The sequence below is a fragment of the Populus alba genome, chromosome 19, assembly GCF_005239225.2.
Source record: "Populus alba chromosome 19, ASM523922v2, whole genome shotgun sequence".
NCBI classification, from domain to species: Eukaryota; Viridiplantae; Streptophyta; class Magnoliopsida; order Malpighiales; family Salicaceae; genus Populus; species Populus alba.
Genome location: NC_133302.1, coordinates 20,461,351 through 20,482,649, shown reverse-complemented (window position 1 = coordinate 20,482,649; position 21,299 = coordinate 20,461,351). Strand labels below are relative to the sequence as shown.

Below are 21,299 nucleotides of genomic sequence, written 5' to 3'. Positions count from 1 at the left end.
TATTTTTAAAGAATTATTTTTTTACACAAACACATCAAAACAAACTAAAAAAAATTTAATCTAAAATAAAATATAAAATAATTTCAAAATTTATTAAAACATTGTTTACATAGCAAAGACAAACAAAAGCCTAAATGTCTTTTCCTACGGCATCACAAATAACAAGACTAGAAGCCTTTTGTGCATGGAACATTTCCAGGAAGCTAACAATGTGCACCTTCTGTAATGCCCTGAGAAAATACTTGAATTTGAATTTTATTTATTTTTTTATTTTAAATTATTTTTATTTGTTTTTTAATTATATTATTTTGACTTTCTAATATTAAAAATAAATTTTAAAAAATAAAAAAAATATACTATTTTGATATATTTCTAATAAATATTTTTTAAAAAAAAAACAACGTACAATATCAAATAGGCTTTCTAACAAGTTATTTTCAATTAAATAATCATAACCATTATAATATAATATAAAGGCAACAACGTCCTCCGCAAGGCAAAAACTTGGACCGAAGATATAAAAGGTGTTTACGAGTATGGTAACAATTGTTTTTTAAAGTGTTTTTCATTTAAAAATACATTAAGATAATATATTTTTTTATTTTTAAATAATTATTTTTAACACAAACATATTAAAACAAACCGAAAAAAACTAAAACAAATTAATCTTAAATAAAAAATCAAAAATCAAAAAATATAAAAACATTGTTTATAGGCAAAGATAAAATCGCCTTTCCTTCCATGTGAATGGCAGCTCCATTGGGCTGCTACGGGAAATTAAAATTAAAATGTATTAAAATGTTATTTTTATTTAAAAAAAAATTATTTTTAATTTAACTATATCAAAAAAAATTTAAAATATTAATTTTTTAAAAAAAAAAAGTATATTTCAAATATGTGTTCTGACACATTTTGACAAGAAATTCGTAATTTCCAGGAAAATTATAAAAGAATTTGAAGTAAAACTTAAGAGACTAAAAAAATGACGTGGGACAGAAGTGTTTAGTGTTTTTAAAAAAATATATAATAAAAAAGTTAAAGAGAAAATAACAAAAGATCAGCTACTCCGCCAAGTGAATACCTAATACATTTGAATTATTAAAAAAGTTATCTATCACAGGCCACAGCTGTGATCTGATAAACAAGAATATAAATGCTTTTGATTTTTAACAATGGAAATCAACAATGTGCAATCGTGTAATGTTCTAACAAAATTCTTGGATTTGATGCCTATAAATTATACATATGCCTAAGGCAGGGTCTTCAACACGTAAAGCCTAAGCTACTGATTCAAAATCAGCCTCATCTTTTTTCCTTGAGTTACTTCCGTTCTCTCCCTCCAGACCTACCTTACCACCAGAGTCTTACTCTTGTTTCTTCGACTGTTTCTCCACAAAACAATATGATGTCTCCATCCCCATCTACTCCTTCCACCTTAACCACCGCCCAGCCACAAGGAATTAAATATGATGTCTTCCTTAGTTTCAGGGGAGAAGACACTCGTGTTGGTTTTACCAGCCACCTCTATGATGCTTTGAACCGGAAACAAATCCTAACTTTCATAGATTATCAGCTTGTGAGAGGAGATGAGATCTCGGCATCACTTCTGAGAACAATTGAAGAGGCCAAGCTTTCTGTGATTGTTTTTTCTGAAAACTACGCATCTTCCAAATGGTGCTTAGAGGAGCTTGCTAAGATTATTGAGCGTAGAAGAAATAATAGACAGATAGTTATTCCAGTATTCTACAAGGTGGATCCATCCCATGTAAGAAATCAAACAGGGAGGTTTGGGGATGCATTGGCTAGATTGATAAAGAAGAAAGCTTTGACGATGGACAAAGAGCAGAGCTTCAGAGACGCTTTGACGGATGCAGCCAATCTATCTGGATGGAGCTTAGGGAAGTCTGAGTAAGCTCCTGAAATATATCCCATAAGAAAATATTCGTTCATTTGTTGAGGATTTGAGATTTAATTTAAAATTATTGAGAATGATGAGCTCTGTGAATTTATATTTATTTTATTTGATTTTGAAAACGTTGTAGCGAAACACTTGTACAGATCTTAAGCTTTAGGAGACAGAAAGAAGATATTTAGGAATCCTTATATTAATTTTTATCAGGACAATCAACGTTTCAATGTTTTCTTCTATCGTTTCACTTGAAATTGGGGCATTAATAGTCTATTAATTTGAGGTGAAAAAGATCATGATGACTTAAAAAATACTATAAATTATATATTTCTTGTTTATATGTTTATATGTTTCTTCTTGTCCGGTCCATTTTGGCTAACAATTAGGTGTGTTCTTCTTGTTTGTCAGGCTGGAGTCTGAATTTATTGAGAAAATCATTGGAGATGTTTCGAACAAATTGCAAGCTGTGTCTTCAAGTCACACTATGGGTCTATTTGGAATTGATGTTCGCGTTAACAAAGTTGAATCTTTGTTAAATATGGAATCTCCAGATGTTCTCATTGTAGGGATATGGGGAATGGATGGTATCGGTAAGACAACGATTGCTCAAGCTGTGTGCAACAAGGTTCGTTCTCGATTTGAAGGAATCTTTTTCGCAAACTTTAGGCAAGAATTAAAAACTGGTTCCATGGCTGATTTGCAAAGAAGCTTTCTTTCACATCTGCTTGACCAAGAAATTATGAACATTGGCTCCTTTAGTTTTCGAGATTCTTTTGAGAGGGAGAGACTTCGTCGTAAAAAGGTTTTTATTGTTCTGGATGATGTGGATGATTTCATGCCTTTGGAAGAATGGAAAGATTTGCTTGATGGACGACACAATTCATTTGGTTCAGGCAGTAAAGTTCTCATAACAAGTAGGGACAAGCAAGTGCTTAAAAATGTAGTAGACGAAACATACGAGGTTGAGGGGTTGAACGATGAAGAAGCTCTCCAACTCTTTAGCTCAAAAGCCTTGAAGAATTGCATCCCCACAATTGATCAAATGCACTTGATGGAACAGATTGCACGGCATGTACAAGGCAATCCGTTGGCTCTTATAGATTTGGGTTCCTCTCTCTATGGTAAAAGCACTGTAGAATGGTGCAGTGCATTGAATAAACAATCCATATTTCTTTAGAAGATTTGAACAAAACCAAGCTATAAGAATATTTGATGGCTTTTATTGTCGGCCTGTGATTTTTTATATAAGGACGCTCATTGATGAGTGTCTCATAACTACTTCTCATAACATGCTAGAAATGGCATTTAGCATTGTTCGTGTAAAATCTAAGTTTCCTGGAACAATAAAACAAGACTTGGTTTTAGACCTGGTTTCCATTATGATTTACCAAATTGTGCCCATTACACCATAAATACATGAAAGATAAAAGACTTTTGGGGAAGGCTATACTCACATCTTTAGGGCCACTGTAAGAAGCAACCCACCGATAAATAGTCTGGTGGAGTTTGTGAGAAACCAATAATTAGAGAAACTTAAGGTTCACTAAACTAAATTTAGCAATGACAAAATTTTCCCTAGGACACATGCAAAATAGACAAAGGGAATCTAACTTAATAGTCGAATGCACACCATTTTTATGGAATACATCAAATGATCTGAGTACTTGCACAATATCAGAAAAGTGTGAAGTTTGTTTTGAACATTATCAGCTTAGAAATCATTGACCAAAGCACTGTAACAAATAAGAGTATACCTGATTGGGGCCAATGATGGCAATAAATTGTAAATTATAAGGTCTTCTTCCACTGTGCAACCAAGCTGAAGCTTGGTTGGCAAGAAGAATGTGAGGAAAGCAACGAAAAGGAAAAGAAAAAAAAAATATAGAAAACATGAATTTATATCATTGGTTCTATATGATAATAAGAAAGCTCATAAAATCAGTCACAACCCAATACTAAGATATTTATTTTAGTAGAGAAAATGGCGGTGAAGATTGGTTTAGCAAGACTGGGATGCAAAAACAGGGCATTTTACAGAATTGTTGCTGCTGATAGCCATACTCCAAGAGATGGCAAACACCTTCAAGGTGTTGGCTTCTACGACCCCTTAGCAGGTTCCCTCTTCTTCTCTTATTATTTTCATATGCTCAGTTCACATGAAGATTTTTTTTTTTTTCTAATTTTAAAGACCTGGACTTTGAAGGCTTATTGGGTTTATTTTCAGGTTCTCGTATCATCATTGCATGGTATGTGTAGATAACTTTGTTACTCAAGACTTAATCTTTGTGGATAATGCATTTGTAATTTTATTTTCTTATGTATATGTAGTTTAATATGACCATTGATAGCACTGATTGTTCATAGTTCATTCTGTCATCAATTAAAGTCTCAAAAATATGTTCATAGTTCTTAGTTTTAGTAGTTTTGTGGGTTAATTTTCATCTATTTTAATTTAAACCTAGTCCAAACTAAGTTCACTGGATCAAAGTTTCAAGGAGTATTTCTTTCTTCTTTTGTTTTTCCGCTTAAGGTTGGAAGGAGGCCAGAAATGAGATGCAAGCTCACATCATGTAAATGGGTCAAAATTCAAAAACATTCGATCAAGTTGCCAAAGCCTGGGCCAATCCTCTTCTTGATGCTCGGGCAATAATAGCCATATCGATGGGGACGACGACTTGACCTTATCTCTTCCTTGAAATTACGTGTTTCTCTTTTCCTTTATATATATAAAGGAAAAGGCAAAAAGCATCTAAAAAGGAAAAGGCATCTGCCGATAAAAAAGGAAAAAGAAAAAGGCATATGCATATGCTTATTTGGGAACATGATGTAAATTGTGTTTTTGAAAAGTTAAAATTTTTTTTATTAAAAATTAATATTTTTTGTATAATTTAAATTATTTTCATGATTTTAAAAAAATTAAAAAATTTAAAAAATATTATTTTAATATATTTTAAAATAAAACACTTTAAAAAAAAACCACAACAATATTTCGAAACAGAAACTTAGTTCAAGTCATCGTCCCCTTCAATATAGAAATTATTGCAGGAGCATGAAGACGAGGATTGGCCCATCCCCGGTCCCTTCCTCTCTCCTTCAAGACGACTTCTTCTTCTTTTTCTTCACAATAAATAAATAAATATATATAAAGGAGAAAAGGAAAAGGCCGATTTATTTGGATAGATTGTGATTTTGCAAAATCACAGACATATTAAAATCAAGATTTAAAATAGCAGATTTTTTTGAAACTATGTTGTTTTCTAAAAAACAATTAAACCATATTATTTCTCTAACTGTATCATTTTAAAAAAAAATTCCAATTATAGGGGCAGACTAATATAATGAGTAATATAACTCATTATTTCTTCCCAATAAAATCATAATAACCATTATAATATAATGTGTAGTCAACAAATTCACATCTTTTTCCTATTCTGAGCTCACTTTCCATGTCCCATGTAATGCAGATTAACTGTTAACGGGGCTGCATACAAAGGGATAACCTCGCACGGAGAAAAATAAAAATCTAAAATTTAATTATCAGTAAATCTAACGTTTAAGATAAACTGGAAAAATTAAAAAAGTTTTAGAAAAGGATAAAACAAAATGTGCCCTCAGTTCACATGAAGATTAATTATCAGTAAACCCCTTAGCAGGTTCCCTCTTTTTCTCTTATTATTTTCATATGCTCAGTTCACATGAAGATTTTTTTTTCTTAATTTTAAAGACCTGGACTTTGAAGGCTTATTAGGTTTATTTTCAGGTTCTCATATAATCAATGCATGGTATGTGTAGATAACTTTGTTACTCAAGACTTAAACTTTGTGGGATAATGCATTTGTAATTTTATTTTCTGATGTATATGTAGTTTTTATATGACCATTAATAGCACTAATTGTTCATGGTTCATTCTGTCATCAGTTAAAGTCTCAAAAATATGTTCATAGTTCTTAGTTTTAGTAGTTTTGTGGGTTAATTTTCATCTATTTTAATTTAAATCTAGTCCAAATTAAGGTCATTGGATCAAGGTTTTAAGAAAGAGTATTTATTTCCTCTTTCGTTTTTCCGCATAAGGTTGGATGGAGGCTATAAATGAGATGCAAGCTCACATCATGAAAATGGGTCAAAATTCAAAAACATTCTATCAAGTTGCCAAATTGCCAAAGCATGGGCCAATCCTCTTTCTTGATGCTCGGGCAATAATAGTCATATTGGTGGGGACGACGACTTGACCTTAAGTCTTCCTTGAAATTACGTGTTTCTTTTTTCTTTATATATGTAAAGGAAAAGGGAAAAAGCATCTAAAAGAAAAAGACATCTGCCGATAAAAATGAAAAAAGGAAAAGGCATCTGCATTTGCTGACACCGTCTGAAACGTACCATGATTTTAAAAAAATTAGATTTTTTTTTAAATTAATATTTTTTATATTTTTTTGAATTGTTTTGATGTAATAATTTTTAAAAAAAATTAAAAAACATCATTTTAATTTATTTTAAAATAAAAATATTTTTTTAAAAAAAAATCACAACTATACTTCCTTCCAAACAACAGATACTTAGTTTAAGTCATCGTCCCCTTCAATATAGCAATTATTGCAGGAGCATGAAGAAGAGGATTGGGCCATCCCCGGTCCCTTCCTCTCTCATTCTTTTGTCTTGTTTTGATAATTAACGAGACATGAAGCCTTTTCTACATGGGAAATTCCCAAGAAGTCACCAATGTGGGACAGAGGTGTTTATATAATAAAAAAAATTGAAGAGAAAATAACAAAAGATCCTAAAGCTGCTAATACGCTAAGGGAACAGCTAATCCATTTGAAATATTAAAAAAATTATCTCACAGTTGTGATATGATGATACACGAGAATATATGTTTCTTCTAATTACAGCAATAATTGTTGGAGGCAAACCATTCCGCGGTCATACACACGTATTTTAGAAAGTATTTGAGAACACGGTTCGTTTCCACATAATTCAAAAAAAAAATTTATTAAAATTTAATATTGTTTGTATGTATTAGATTGTTTTGATGTACTGATGTCAAAAATAATTTTTAAAAAATAAAAAAAAAATATTATTAGCATGTATTTCAGCACAAAAAATTATTTAAAAAATAACCATTATTACACTGCTAAACATACTCTTAGAGCCCGTTTGGTAACGTGGTGGCTTCCACGTTTCCTGCGATTTCAAACAATAAGCCGTTTGGTAATTAATAAACGCATATTACTATTCACTGGGTCCCACGTGCAGATGCGTTTAAAACGCGAGAAAAGAAGAAGCAGCTCCTGCCTGCTTTTTGCGCGTCCAAAGTTATGCTACTGTTGTGAACAGTGGATCACGATCCACTATTCACAAAACAGTTTTTTTTTTTTTAATATATTTATTTATTACAGTGAAGGCATGCATCCACTGTTCAGTGAACAGTGGAGCATGCCTCCACTGTTCACAGAACATTTTTTTTTTTTTTTTTTTTTTATTATTACACCTATGTAAGTAATTAATTTCACTTGTAATGTTCACATGAACAATAATTTTTTTTATTTTTTTTTAATTAGTTTAAGGTGAATTAAATTTACTCGTAATGTAATCTTAATTTTATTCTTGATAATATTTTACCTAATTTTGTAGTTCTTGTCGGATGAATTTTGTACGTAATGAAATTGTAGATAGTTTTTTATTAAAATAATTTTTTTATATATAAAGTGTCATTTATTTCATGATGTAATAGCAATAGTTAAATCCATAATATTTAAATTAAAAACCATTAATATTAATATATATTTTTTAAAATTATTTTATAACCTCAATTTCAAAAGCATTCTTAACCAAACACATTAAAACTACTTTTTTTTAAATCTCAATTTCAACCACAGTTTTAACCAAACACCTATTTTTTCAAACCAACCTTATTAAAAGTACTTTTTATAAAACAACTTTTTTTAAACCACAACCGCAACCGCTACCGCAATACCAAACACACTCTTAATATAGTTGTAAAAGGCGGTGTTGATCTGCGGAGAAATGTCACATGTGCTGTTCAAAAACACATGGATGCTTTTAAGATGCAAATGTCTCTAAATCACTTTGATTATAACTAAAAATTTTACTTTAATTATTTTACCGAAACACCCATGTGTCAAGATATCAAAGGCTCTGCTTCAGCCACCTGTCAAAGAGAATAGAGAATATAATGGTTAGCAAGTTTGTTAATATGGTTAGACAGTTAATGAATTCTGTTACAGTTGAGTAGAATACGTAACCAAGCTTCTCACCTTTTGTTGATATAAAATGAATGTAACAGTGCTGGGAATGTAAGCAGTGAATAATACACATAAACATTTTCTTCTTCCTCTGCATTACAGCAGCATCTTTCTCTACTTCTATTTGCTTCTTGTTCATCTCTGTAACAATTCTTACTAGCTTATCATGGTATCAGAGCTTAGGATTGTTAATATCTTGTGATCCTGTGATTTCACTGCTTCTAATATCTTGCTAATCTCTGTTTCTGGCATTATTATCGTCTGATTAAACCAATTCTTTCATAATAATCAATCTGCCTATCATATGTTTGATATATTGTCAAACTGAAAAATTCTTCTTCAACTCTCTTCTCAAATCTGTGATTCTTTTTTATATATTGTCAAACTGAAAAATTCTTCTTCAACTCTCTTCTCAAATCTGTGATTCTTTTTGATATATTGTCAAACTGAAAAATTCTTCTTCAACTCTCTTCTCAAATCTGTGATTCTCTTCCTCTCTATCTCTTGAACTCTAAAAATGTTCCTTCTGATCCCGCTGCCTCCGTCTTTCTTCCTCTTTCTCCTGGCATAATATGGTGTACTCTTCAAGCATAGAAAGAAGCACGCTTGAGAGTCAGATGAGCACCTCTCCCAGCATTGTATCAATTGTCATCCCTGTTATATTCCTCAAGCCAACTCTCCTCTTCACATGCAGTCAACCATTTCTCAACCTTTTCAAGGTCCATGTTTCCAGATTCTATGGCTTCAACAACATATTCTTCTCCTGATCAATTTGCTTATATTCTCACTAAAGGCCTTTCCACTCCATTATTTCAACGTCTCTGTTCCAATCTTATGCTTGGTTCCTCCAAGCATATGATTGCGGGGGAATGTCAAGATATCAAAGGCTCTGCTTCAGCCACCTGTCAAAGAGAATAAAGAATATAATGGTTAGCAAGTTTGTTAATATGGTTAGACAGTTAATGAATTCTATTATAGTTGAGTAGAATACGTAACCAAGCTTCTCACCTTTTGTTGATATAAAATGAATGTAACAGTGCTGGGAATGTAAACAGTGAATAATACACATAAACATTTTCTTCTTCCTCTGCATTACAGCAGCATCTTTCTCTACTTCTATTTGCTTCTTGTTCATCTCTGTAACAATTCTTGCTAGCTTATCACCATGAATCCTAGTTTTTAAAATTTTACTTTAAACAATATTTGAAACATTCCTCAGTGCTTCTAAAACGGTTAAACTTAATTTGTCTCTAATCATTATGACCATTAATTATCGAAAGCCACCGTTCAGACAAGAAATACATAATTGCGTAATGTCAAGGCAACTTCGCTTCCCAAACACACTGCCAAAGCACTTGCCCGCTGGAAGACCCCTACTCAAGACGACTTCTTCTTTATTTTATTTTTTTTCAAGAATAATATAGTTATTTCTGTTATAAAAATATTAAAAATACCAAAACACTCATGGATATTAGTTTTAAGAACTTTGTTTGAAGAACATTTAAATTATTCTTTTGTACTTCTAATATGTTTAAAAGTTATTTTGTCTCTTATAATTAAGAATAATTTTTAGTTTTTTTTTTAATTTTAATTTTAATTTTAATTAAAAGACATAGCAAGCTGTCCAGCCCTCTTTGTTGACAAAGAAATAATTTAAATTTTCATGAATAAGAGTTTAATTGTTTTGAGCGTATCTAAGTAGCTTAGTGTCTGTTTGGGAGTGCTTTTTAAAAGCGTTTTTGAAAAATTTTGAATTTGTTTTTGCTTTGAATTAATATATTTTTGATGTTTTCAAAATCATTTTGATGTGCTGATCTCAAAAATAATTTTTAAAAAATAAAAAAAATATTATTGACATGCTTTTCTAAGTGAAAAACACTTTGAAAAGCAACAACAATCATACTCCCAAACACGCTTTTAGTTTAGTGGCAGTCTATTACTTAAACCCTACACTAACACTAGAATAATTTAATTTTTCATCTGATTAATAATTTAAATCTTAAATTTTCATGAATAGGGTTAATCTTCATCTGATTGAATTTAAATCTAATCCAAACTAAGGTCACTGGATCAAGGTTTTAAGAAAGAGCATTTCTTTTCGCTTTTGTTTTTCTGCTTAAGGTTGGATGGAGGCCAAAAATGACATGCAAGCTCACATCATGAAAATGGTGGGGGTAAAACAATTCTATCAAGTTGATTTTTTTTTTAATTTTTAATTATTATTTTTTATATCATTTTTGATGTGTTAATATAAAAAATTAAAAAAATATATTATTTTAATGTATTTTCAAATTAAAAACACTTTAAAAATAATTATTACTGCGTACAATAACAAACAGTTTCTCTGACAAATTCTTTTCAATCAGATCAAGATAGCCATTATAATATAATGCTAGGCAAAAATGTCATCGACATGCAAAAATCATAGTTATTAAATTCGGTTTGGGAGTTGATCCTGTCAAGGAACCGAGTCCTGGGTTTCATGGGTTAACTCGGTTCAATCCGGAAAAATTAAAAAAAAAATCATAAAGTTTTAAGAACTTCTTTTTATTTTATTTTATTTTTTTCAAGAGTAATATAGTTATTTATGTTATGAAAATATTAAAAAGACCAAAACACTCATGGATATTAGTTTTAAGAACTTTATTTTAAGAATATTTAAATTATTTTTTTGTAATTCTCAAATGTTTTAAAATTATTTTGTATTTGATAATTACAACAATGACAATTACAATAATAAATGAATTTTATAAAAAAATTCTAGTTAGTTAAATGATAAAAAATAATTATTTTACTGTTTCTTTTTCTTCTTCTTTCTTTTTCTCGTCAACAGTCATGATGACGAGAAACACGTAATTTCCAAACTCAGCTTCCCGAACACGCTGCCCAAGCACTTGCCGGGAAGACTACTTAAGGTCAAGTCGTCGTCCTCGTCAATATGATCCCCCGTCCCTTCCACTCTCCTTCAAGACGACTTATTCTTCTCTTCTTCTTCACAATAAATGAATATATATAAAAGTAAAAAGGAAAAGGCATCTGCCGATTTATTTGAATAGATTGTGTGTAATGAGGTGGAAGAAAGCATCTAAAAAGAAGAAGTAATTATTACATGGCTGCATGCCAATTATATTGCCAAAAGCAGTAAACAGAACCACGATTGTGATTTTGAATCGCTTTTATATTAAAATCGTAGTTTAAAATAGCAGTTTTTTTAAATAAACTATGTTCTTTTTTAAATAAAATTAAACCATATTATATATTTCTCTAACTGTATCAATTTGTTTTTTAAAAAATTCCTATTATTGGGGCAGAGTAACAAGTTTTTCCCAATGAAATCATTATAATCACTATAATATAATTGGAAGTCAACAAAGTCCTAGTTCGTGCAAACACTTGTATGGAAGACTCGATACCCTTCCTACCAAATCACAAAAAGAAAAACAAATAACAAGACATTAAGCCTTTCTGTCCACAGGAAATTTCCAAGTAGATGTGCACCCTCTCTAACGTCTGAGAAAATACATGGATTTGATTTTTTTATTTTTAATTAATTTTTTATATTGTTTAAATATATTGATATTAAAAATAAATTTTTAAAAATATTTTAATGTATTTCCAAATAAAAATTATATTGTATAACAATTATTATCTCAATATCAAATAGATTCTTTAACAAGTTCTTCTCAATCAAATAATCATAACCATTATACAATAGCGTGAATGCAAAAAAATCTTTGGCATGTGCAAACTCTTGGATTGAAGATATAGAGGGTGTTTATGAGTGTAGTAAAAATTGATTTTTAAAATATGTTTTGATTAAAAATACATTAAGATAATGTTTTTTTATTACTTTTAAAGAATTATTTTAAATACCAAAACACCAAAAAAAACTAAAAAAAAACTAAAAACAATTAATCTAAAATAAATATAAAATAATTTCAAATTTTATTAACACAATGATTACACAACAAAGACAATCAAAAGCCTAAATGCCCTTTCCTTCCGCATCACAAATAATAAGACTTGAAGCTTTTTGTGCATGGAAAATTTCCAGGAAGCTAACAATGTGCACCTCCGTAATGCCGAGAGAAAATACTTGAATTTGAATTTTGTTTATTTTTGTTTATTTTAAATTAATTTTTTTTATGTTTTAATTATATTATTTTGACGTTCTGATATCAAAAATAAATTTTAAAAAAGTAAAAAAATATTATTTTAATATATTTCTAATAAAAAGATAATTTAAAAATTAATCACTAGTACAATAACAAATAAGCTCTCTAACAAGTTTTTTTCAATTAAATCATCATAACTATTATAATATAACATGAAAGCAAAAAATTCCTCCGTAGGGCAAATACTTGGACTGAAGATATAGAAAATTTTTACAAGTATAGTAATAATTATTTTTAAAGTGTATTTTATTTAAAAATATATTAAGACAATGGATTTTTTATTTTTAAAGAATTGTTTTTGACACCGACATATTAAAACAAACCGACATATTAAAACAAACCGGAAAAAATTTTAAAAAAATAATTTAAAAAAAAAATAAAAAAATCAAAATTTATAAAAACATTATTTACAAGCAAAGATAAAATCGCCTTTCCTTCCATGTGCATGACAGCTCGCTTGGGCTGCTAGGGAAATTATAATGCGTTAAAATATTATTTTTTATGTTTTAAAAAATTATTTTTAATTTTAGTATATTAAAAAAATTTAAAAATATTAAATTTAAATAAAAAAATTATTTTTTTTATAAAACACAGTATATTTCTAAAAAGTGCTCTGACAGATTTTGATATGACCATTATCAAAGGCAACCGTTCCTTAAAGAACAAAGACAAGAAATTCGTAATTTCCTGGAAAATTATAACAGAATTTGAATTAAAAATTAATAGACTAAAGAATGATCGATGTGGGACACACAGAAGTGTTTAGTGTTTTTAAAAAATATATAATAAAAAAGTTAAAGAGAAGATCTGCTACTCCGCCAAGTGAATGGCTAATACATTTGAAATATTAAAAAAGGTATCTATCACAGCTGTGATATCATAAACAAGAATATATATATATGTTTTTTTATTTTTTAAAATTATTTTTATATCAGTAAATTAAAATAATAAATTTTATTTAATTTTAAAAAAAAATTAAAATTTATAAAAACACTGGGAATACCATAAAAACAAAACAACGTATAAATGCCTTTTCCTATCATATCACTTTGTAACCGGGGAATTTCCAGGAAATCAACAGGATTTGATGCCTATAAATTATACATGCCTAAATTTCCAGGTCTTCAACACGTAAAGCCTAAGAAATCATCTTTTTTCCTTGAGTTACTTCCGTTCTCTCCCTCCATGCCTACCTTACCACCAGAGTCTAATTACTCTTGTTTCTTCGAAGTGTTTGCTTATATCTGGAGATTCATCATACGAAACCGTCATTTATCTCCATCCCCATCGACTCCTTCCACCTTAACCACCGCCCTTGTATCTCCATCCCCATCTACTCCTTCCACCTTAACCACCGCCCTTGTTTCTCCATCCCCATCTACTCCTTCCACCTTAACCATCGGCCAGCCACAAGGAAATAAATATGATGTCTTCCTTAGTTTCAGGGGAGAAGACACTCGTTTTCATTTTACCAGCCACCTCTATGCCGCTTTGAACCGGAAACAAATCCTAACTTTCATAGATAATCAGCTTGTGAGAGGAGATGAGATCTCGGCATCACTTCTGAGAACAATTGAAGAGGCCAAGCTTTCTATGATTGTTTTTTCTGCAAACTATGCATCTTCCAAATGGTGCTTAGAGGAGCTTGCTAAGATTATTGAGCGTAGAAGAAATAATGTACAGATAGTTATTCCGGTATTCTACAAGGTGGATCCATCCCATGTAAGAAATCAAACAGGAAGCTTTGGGGATGCATTGGCTAGATTGATAAAGGAGAAAGCTTTGACGATGGACACAGAGCAAAGCTTCAGAGACGCTTTGAAGGATGCAGCCAATCTATCTGGATGGAGCTTAGGGAATTCTGAGTAAGCTCTTGAAATATATCCCATGAGAAAATATTCGTTCATTTGTTGAGGATTTGAAATTTAATTTAAAATTACTGAGAATGATGAGCTCTGTGAATTCATATTTATTTCATATTTATTTTATTTGATTTTGAAAATGTTGTAGCGAAGCACTTGTATAGATATTATGTGGTTGGTTCTTTTGTGTTTTCAAATGTTTTTTTTTAATTATTTTTTTAGTGTTTTTATATTATTTGTGTTTATATTAAAAAATATTTTAAAAAATAAAAAAAATATTATTTAATGTAAAATGTTTGTATAGTTATTAAGTGGTTGTTTGTTTTGTGTTTTTTTTTTAATTTTTTTATTTTAAATTAATTTTTTTATTTTAAATTAATTTTTTTAGTATTTTAAAATTATTTTAATATGTTTATATTAAAAATAATTTTTTAAAAAATATTATTTGTAGCAAAACGCTTGTATAAATATTAAGGCTTTAAGTGGTTGTTTGTTTTTATATTTCAAAATGTTTTTTTTAATTATTATTTTATTTTAAATATGTTTTAGTCTTTTAAGATTATTTTGATGTATTTATATAAAAAATAATATATATTTTTTAGATTTTTTTTTTATCCTTACGGTAAATTTTACAAGGACAGACAATGTTTTCTTTTGTCATTAAATAATATTCTATTTATTTGAGGTGAAAAGGATAATGACATTTTAAAAATTAAATAATATTGATAGAGGTGATTCTATTATGATAAATTAAGATGATATGAGAAAACATCTTATGCATTTGCATTTAATTGATTTTCTTAGATAAACCCCGAATACATGTAAAAGTGATTAATATAGAATGTCATGTATTTTTAGCACTATCCATTGCCAATGATGATCGATTCATGTGTTGCAATAACACTATTCATTGCCGATGATGATGCTCAATTATTCGTACGTGTCTCCTATGTTTATATGTTTCTTCTTGTCCGGTCCATTTTGACTAACAATTATGTGTGTGTTCTTCTTGTTTGTCAGGCTGGAGCCTGAATTTATTGAGAAAATCGTTGGAGATGTTTTGGAAAAATTGCATGCCATGTCTTCAAGTCACAGTACTCCGGCTGGTCTAATTGGAATTGATGTTCGTGTTAGCAAAGTTGAGTCCTTGTTAAATATAAATTCTCCAGATGTTCTCATTATAGGGATATGGGGAATGGGTGGTATCGGTAAGACAACGATTGCTAAAGCTGTGTGCAGCAAGGTTTGTTCTCGATTTGAAGGAATCTTTTTTGAAAACTTTAGGCAACAATCTGATTTGCAAAGAAGCTTTCTTTCACAGCTGCTTGGCCAAGAAATTCTGAACAGGGGCCTCTTGAGTTTTCAAGATCCTTTTGTGAGGGATAGACTTCGTCGTAAAAAGCTTTTTATTGTTCTGGATGATGTGCATAATTCAATGGCTTTGGAAGAATGGGGAGATTTGCTTGATGGACGAAACAGTTCATTTGGTGCGGGCAGTAAAGTTCTCATAACAAGCAGGGACAAGCAAGTGCTTAAGAATGTAGTTGATGAGACATACGAGGTTGAGGGGTTGAACTATGAAGAAGCTATCCAACTCTTTAGCTCAAAAGCCTTGAAGAATTGCATCCCCACAATTGATCAAAGACACTTGATAAAAAAGATTGCAGGGCATGTACAAGGCAATCCGTTGGCTCTTAAAGTTTTGGGTTCCTCTCTCTATGGTAAAAGCATCGAAGAATGGCACAGTGCATTGAATAAACTAGCCCAGGACCCTCAAATCGAAAAGGCGTTGAGAATTAGCTACGATGGGTTGGATTCAGAACAAAAATCCATATTTCTTGACATAGCACATTTCTTCATAGAAATGGAGCAAGACGAAGCAACAAGAATATTAGATTGCCTTTATGGTCGGTCTGTGATTTTCGATATAAGCACGCTCATTGATAAGTGTCTCATAACTACTTCTCGTAACAGTCTAGAAATGCATGATTTACTACGAGAAATGGCATTAAACATTGTTCGTGTAGAATCTGATTTTCCTGGCGAACGTAGCAGGTTATGTGATCTTCCTGATGTCGTTCAAGTATTGGAGGAAAATAAGGTTAGAGCTACAGCCATTGACTGTCGTTCATGTATTTGCTCAAAAGTTGATGTGTTTGAGTAGATTGTATTATTGTTTGTTTATTCTTTATTCTTGTTTAACAGGGAACTCGAAAAATTAAAGGCATATCTTTGGACTGGTTACCGAGACACGTACACTTGAAATCTGATGCCTTCGCAATGATGGATGGTCTTAGATTTCTCAGTTTCGATCTCGTTGATTTCTTCCAAGAAGATGAATTTGCAATGAACCTTCCTCCTACTGGCCTCGAATATCTTCCTAATGAGCTGAGATATTTGCAATGGCATGGATTCCCTTCAAAATCCTTGCCGCCATCTTTTCGTGCTGAACACCTTGTCGAGCTTGACCTACAGGGAAGCAAGCTTGAAAAACTTTGGACAGGAGTAAAGGTATGATTTAATTGCTACAGATGATGATAAGAAATATGAAGTTGGAGGTGCTAACTTTCTAATTATGCCTTTTTCTGTTGACAGGATGTTGGAAATTTAAGAACAATTGACCTATCTGACTCTCCATATTTGACGGAATTGCCAGATCTATCAATGGCAAAAAATTTAGTGTCCTTAATACTTGTGGGCTGTCCAAGTTTAACCGAGGTTCCGTCATCTCTTCAATATCTTGACAAGCTGGAAGAAATTGATCTCCGTGGTTGCTATAATCTTAGAAGTTTTCCAATGCTTGATTCAAAGGTTCTCAGAATACTTTCTATAGGTGGGTGCCTAGATATGACCACGTGTCCAACGATTTCACAAAATTTGGAAAGATTATGTTTGGCGGAAACTTCAATCAAAGAAGTTCCACAATCAGTTACTAGCAAGTTGGAATATCTTTCTCTAAATGGTTGCTCAAAGATGACCAAGTTTCCAGAGATTTCAGGGGATATAAAAGTATTATGTCTAAGCGGAACTGCTATTAAAGAGGTGCCCTCATCAATCCAGTTTCTCACAAGACTCGAAAAGTTGGATATGAGTGGTTGCTCAGAACTTGAGAGCCTCCCAGAAATCACAGTGCCTATGAAATCTTTGCTGCGTCTTAACTTGAGTAAAACAGGCATTAAAGAGATACCGTCATCAATCCAGTTTCTCACAAGACTCGGAACGTTGGATATGAGTGGTTGCTCAGAACTTGAGAGCCTCCCAGAAATCACAGTGCCTATGAAATATTTGGAGAGTCTTAACTTGAGTAAATCAAGCATTAAAGAGATACCCTCATCAATCCAGTTTCTCACAAGACTCGAAACGTTGGATATGAGTGGTTGCTCAGAACTTGAGAGCCTCCCAGAAATCACAGTGCCTATGAATTCTTTGAAGAGTCTTAACTTGAGTAAATCAAGCATTAAAGAGATACCCTCATCATCATTTAAGCATATGATATTTTTGAAGACTCTAGAATTAGATGGAACGCCTATTAAAGTGTTACCTGAGCTTCCCTCTTTGCTGATGTTTCTAAAAACACATGACTGTGCATCACTAGAAACCGCGATATCAATCTTCAATATCAAAAGTTTAATGACTCCAAGCGATTTTACAAATTGCTTCAAATTGGATCAGAAACAACTGATAGAGGCAATGCATTTGAAAATTCAGGTATCCCTCTTAACCCCGTCTTTCTTTCTTCTCTCTTTGTAGCTAGCTTCATCACATTTTCGAAATGTGACTTTTGTGTTACAGTCCGGAGAGGTGATCCCAATTGGCATGATGCAAATGGTTCTACCGGGGAGTGAAATTCCAGAATGGTTCGGTGACAAAGGAATTGGATCTTCACTCACCATACAGTTGCCCTCAAATTGTCGTCATCTCATGGGAATTGCTTTCTGCCTTGTCTTTCTACTCCCTCCTCCCTCCCAGGACATGCCTTATGAAGTCAATGATGATATTAATGTTAAATTATATCTTGATTACCATGTTAAGAGTAAAAACAGTGAGCATGATGGTGATGATGAAGTCGTCTTAGCTTCCCAGAAAAGCCTTCAAGCATTTCCTTCTTACTTGAGGACATGTGACTCAGATCACATGATTCTAGACTACTCGCGCGGATTGGGAAATCATTTACGTAAATATTCTGGCAATGAAGTTACATTTAAATTCTACCATTTAGTGGACATCAAGGGAATTAAGAACGAAGGTCATGAGATCCGAAGGCCTTTCGAGTTGAAAAGCTGTGGGGTGTATCTGCACTTTGATGAAAATATATCGGCGGACACGATCATAAGGTTCAGAAAAAAATATACAAAGGGAGAGAGAGTTCTGTAATTACTGCAAATTGTTCTTCTATTATTACTTGGTTTTCAAGATAGCTGTAAATATTGTTCTTCCCTTGTAATTGACTAACGAACTAACTTTCTGTTATTCAACTAATTCCTCAACTAACTGTAACAACCATCTAACTAATGAATACTAACAACAAAAGAAAAACAGCAAGTATTCAAGATTTTGCTATTGCATATTTTAGAACTCTTTAAATAAACATTTTTTGAACCGAATTTAGAAGAATTCGGGACATTTACAACTAACCAGCTTCATTTTAAAACTAGATCCATAGAATCTCTTGACAAAATTGAAGGCGTCTAAAAGTTATGAGTGTGTTTACCAGATTGATTACTCACCACAACCTAGACCTCTTCTTAGATTTAGCCAAGTGATCTTCTTAGATTTAATGCCGCCTCCAATAATTATACACCACACTCCAATAAACGCCGCCTCGATGCCTATGCTTCTGAAAGATCTACTTTCTCATTTAATGGAATCACTGATTCAGGTGATGGATTCAGAACTTCAGCTTCAGATGGTTGGGATTCATGCTTTGCAGCAGCTTGCAGCACCCGGTTTTGAACATCTGAAGATAAAGGTGATGTAGGTAAACCAATGCGATTGTTTTCTAGTTTTCCTGCTGCCCATGAAAATGCCTAGACGCCAAGTCTAACAAGAGAGAGCAAACGCATTCAAAGAAGCGTTTGAAATCCTAGTTAATCAAGATCTCAACAATCCATAAGAGTTTGACTCCAATGTCATAGGCAGTTTGCTTATCAACACGACTCAGACTTCTGACATGATTAGAACATGGTCAAGAACCGAGTGTTGAAAGAACATTTAGACACAGAAGAGATTTGCTATATATATATATATATTTTCCATGCCCTTTACTGTGCAAACACCAAGGTTCATTTTGTTAATAAAAACTCATCATCCCAGTAAACATGTTATTTGCTAAATAATGTTGTACTAACATATGACACCTGTCTATCTAAGATGATTCTATATAATTCATTGAGCATGAATAAATAGACTTGATTTCAAACCTGGCTTCCATTATGATTTACAAAATTGTGCCAATTACACCATAAATACACTAAGGACAAAAGATTTCTGGAGTGGGTTATACCTCACATCTTACTTAAAGTCTTCAGGGCCATTGTAAGAAGCAACCCGCTGATAAATAGTCTGGCAGAGTGTGAGAAACCAATAATTAAAGAAACTCAAGGTTCACTTAACTAAATTTAGTAATGACATAAAACTTTCCCTAGGACACATGCAAAATAGACAAAGGAGATCTAGCTTAATGGTCGTATACATGCTATTTTTAGGGATTGCATCAAAGGATCTGAGTACTAGCACAATATCATAATGTGTGAAGTTTGTTTTAATCATTATCAACTTAGAAATCAACATCTATGTGTGTGTGAAAGTAACATTTACCAGAGCACTATAACAAATAAAAGTATATTTGACTGAAGCCAATGATGGCAATAAATTGTAAGGTCTTCTCCCACTCTGAAACAAAGTTCAAGCTTGGTTGGCAAGAAGAATGTGAGGAAAACAACAAAAAAGAAAAAAATAATAAAGAAAATCAAAATTTATATCATTGGTTCTATATAATACAACTGAAGTATTTCAAACTCCATAACATTTTGGGGAGTCGTTCTTGAAAAGTAATAGAGAGCCTGTCCATGAGGAAGAAAGTGTACAAACCTAGCAATGCATATGATGCTGCAGCAAAACCCTGTCCACAGCATAAATATAGTGTAAGTAAAGGATGCAATGGACATTTGCATGGTACGCAATAGATATTTCTCAATCATGGATTGATGATTAATAAAGACATGATGTAAACAACATGAGTAATTCTAGTTAATTATATACACATCTTTGTGGAAGCATGTCTCTAGACCATACAGAAGCATAAATTCAAAATAAAGAGAAATCAACCTGTAATTCTTTTATGTCCATGCTACAAAATAGAAAGATCATTCCCATACCATAAACACATCTCTCTAGATACAAGATATCCTTTTTTTTAAAAAAAATGGCTTTAGTTGGGGAAAAGAAATCCAAAATAGCAGAAATGATTGAAATAGATTACTCATAGTGCAGTATCACAAAAAGCAATCTGATTTCTTACCACACCATACCCAAGTGTTTGCACTGGAGAAGGTCTGATATCTTCTAGAATTGCTTCAGCCTCCTCAAATGATGCCAAGTTGTCACAGCTCACAAGTATATTGTGAAAAGCTTAGATCTTGCACAAAAAAATCAAGCACTTCCAGAAAATACTTGTAATTATAATTTTCAATCCATGAAAAGAATAGCACAGATTGAATGTTAATTTGCTCATGTGTCTTATCATTCTATTTTACCTCAAAACTTGTGTTGGAAACATTTGTGGAATGAAAATATCAGATTCATGGTTTGGTGCCAAGATCTCTCTCAATCAGCTCATAAAGTACTCAATTTAGTTGTGTATTAAATCCAATTCATGGTTTGGTGCCTTCTCGGCCTTCTGGTTTCCTTCTCAAGCCAGTTCCTATCATGAGTCCAAGTTCCAATGGTGGATCAAGTCCTCCGAGTTTCAAGAGAAAAGACTTGATATGGGTAGTTATCTGCTTATTCCTAGCATCACAAGTAAATGATATGCAAGTTATGAAACTCACACAATATCTTTGAAGTTGAAAAATCTTCTTCTAGGTTTTTTTCT

General features: G+C 31.7%; 2 protein-coding genes and 1 long non-coding RNA gene across 4 annotated transcripts; 2 read left to right on the top strand and 1 right to left on the bottom strand.

Moving 5' to 3' along the window:
• Window positions 1-1,122: 1,122 nt before the first annotated feature.
• On the top strand, window positions 1,123-3,268 carry LOC118030111 (disease resistance protein RPV1-like). The gene is made up of 2 exons (XM_035034107.2): window positions 1,123-1,908; window positions 2,318-3,268. Exons 1-2 carry the CDS (start codon window positions 1,403-1,405, stop codon window positions 3,084-3,086), a joined length of 1,275 nt encoding a protein of 424 aa, XP_034889998.1. The 5' UTR covers window positions 1,123-1,402; the 3' UTR covers window positions 3,087-3,268.
• Window positions 3,269-13,412: 10,144 nt separating this feature from the next.
• Window positions 13,413-18,681, top strand: LOC118030106 (disease resistance protein RML1A-like). Of its 2 annotated transcripts, XM_073406768.1 has the most exons (6): window positions 13,413-13,645; window positions 13,691-14,209; window positions 15,227-16,307; window positions 16,412-16,717; window positions 16,802-17,914; window positions 17,999-18,681. In XM_073406768.1, the coding sequence occupies exons 1-6, from the start codon at window positions 13,449-13,451 to the stop codon at window positions 18,578-18,580; spliced, it is 3,798 nt and encodes a 1,265-aa protein (XP_073262869.1). In that variant the 5' UTR covers window positions 13,413-13,448; the 3' UTR covers window positions 18,581-18,681. The 2 variants fall into 2 exon arrangements, with proteins under 2 accessions (XP_073262869.1, XP_034889994.2); XM_035034103.2 differs by having other exon boundaries at window positions 13,413-14,209.
• A 1,333-nt stretch (window positions 18,682-20,014) lies between these two features.
• On the bottom strand, window positions 20,015-20,794 carry LOC140955107 (uncharacterized). Its single transcript, XR_012168833.1, has 3 exons — window positions 20,727-20,794; window positions 20,297-20,327; window positions 20,015-20,098 (listed from the first exon to the last, which is right to left on the bottom strand). It is a non-coding gene; the product is annotated as an uncharacterized lncRNA (long non-coding RNA).
• Between the last annotated feature and the right edge of the window lie 505 nt (window positions 20,795-21,299).

What these genes read in the sequence shown, in the direction of transcription:
- LOC118030111 (XM_035034107.2), top strand. Translation starts at nt 1,403, where the DNA reads ATGATGTCTCCATCCCCATCTACTCCTTCCACCTTAACCACCGCCCAG. An exon ending in TGGAGCTTAGGGAAGTCTGA is followed by an intron (nt 1,909 to 2,317) that starts GTAAGCTCCTGA and finishes CTTGTTTGTCAG; the next exon opens with GCTGGAGTCTGAATTTATTG.
- LOC118030106 (XM_035034103.2), top strand. Translation starts at nt 13,449, where the DNA reads ATGCCTAAATTTCCAGGTCTTCAACACGTAAAGCCTAAGAAATCATCT. An exon ending in TGGAGCTTAGGGAATTCTGA is followed by an intron (nt 14,210 to 15,226) that starts GTAAGCTCTTGA and finishes CTTGTTTGTCAG; the next exon opens with GCTGGAGCCTGAATTTATTG. An exon ending in CAATGCATTTGAAAATTCAG is followed by an intron (nt 17,915 to 17,998) that starts GTATCCCTCTTA and finishes TTTGTGTTACAG; the next exon opens with TCCGGAGAGGTGATCCCAAT.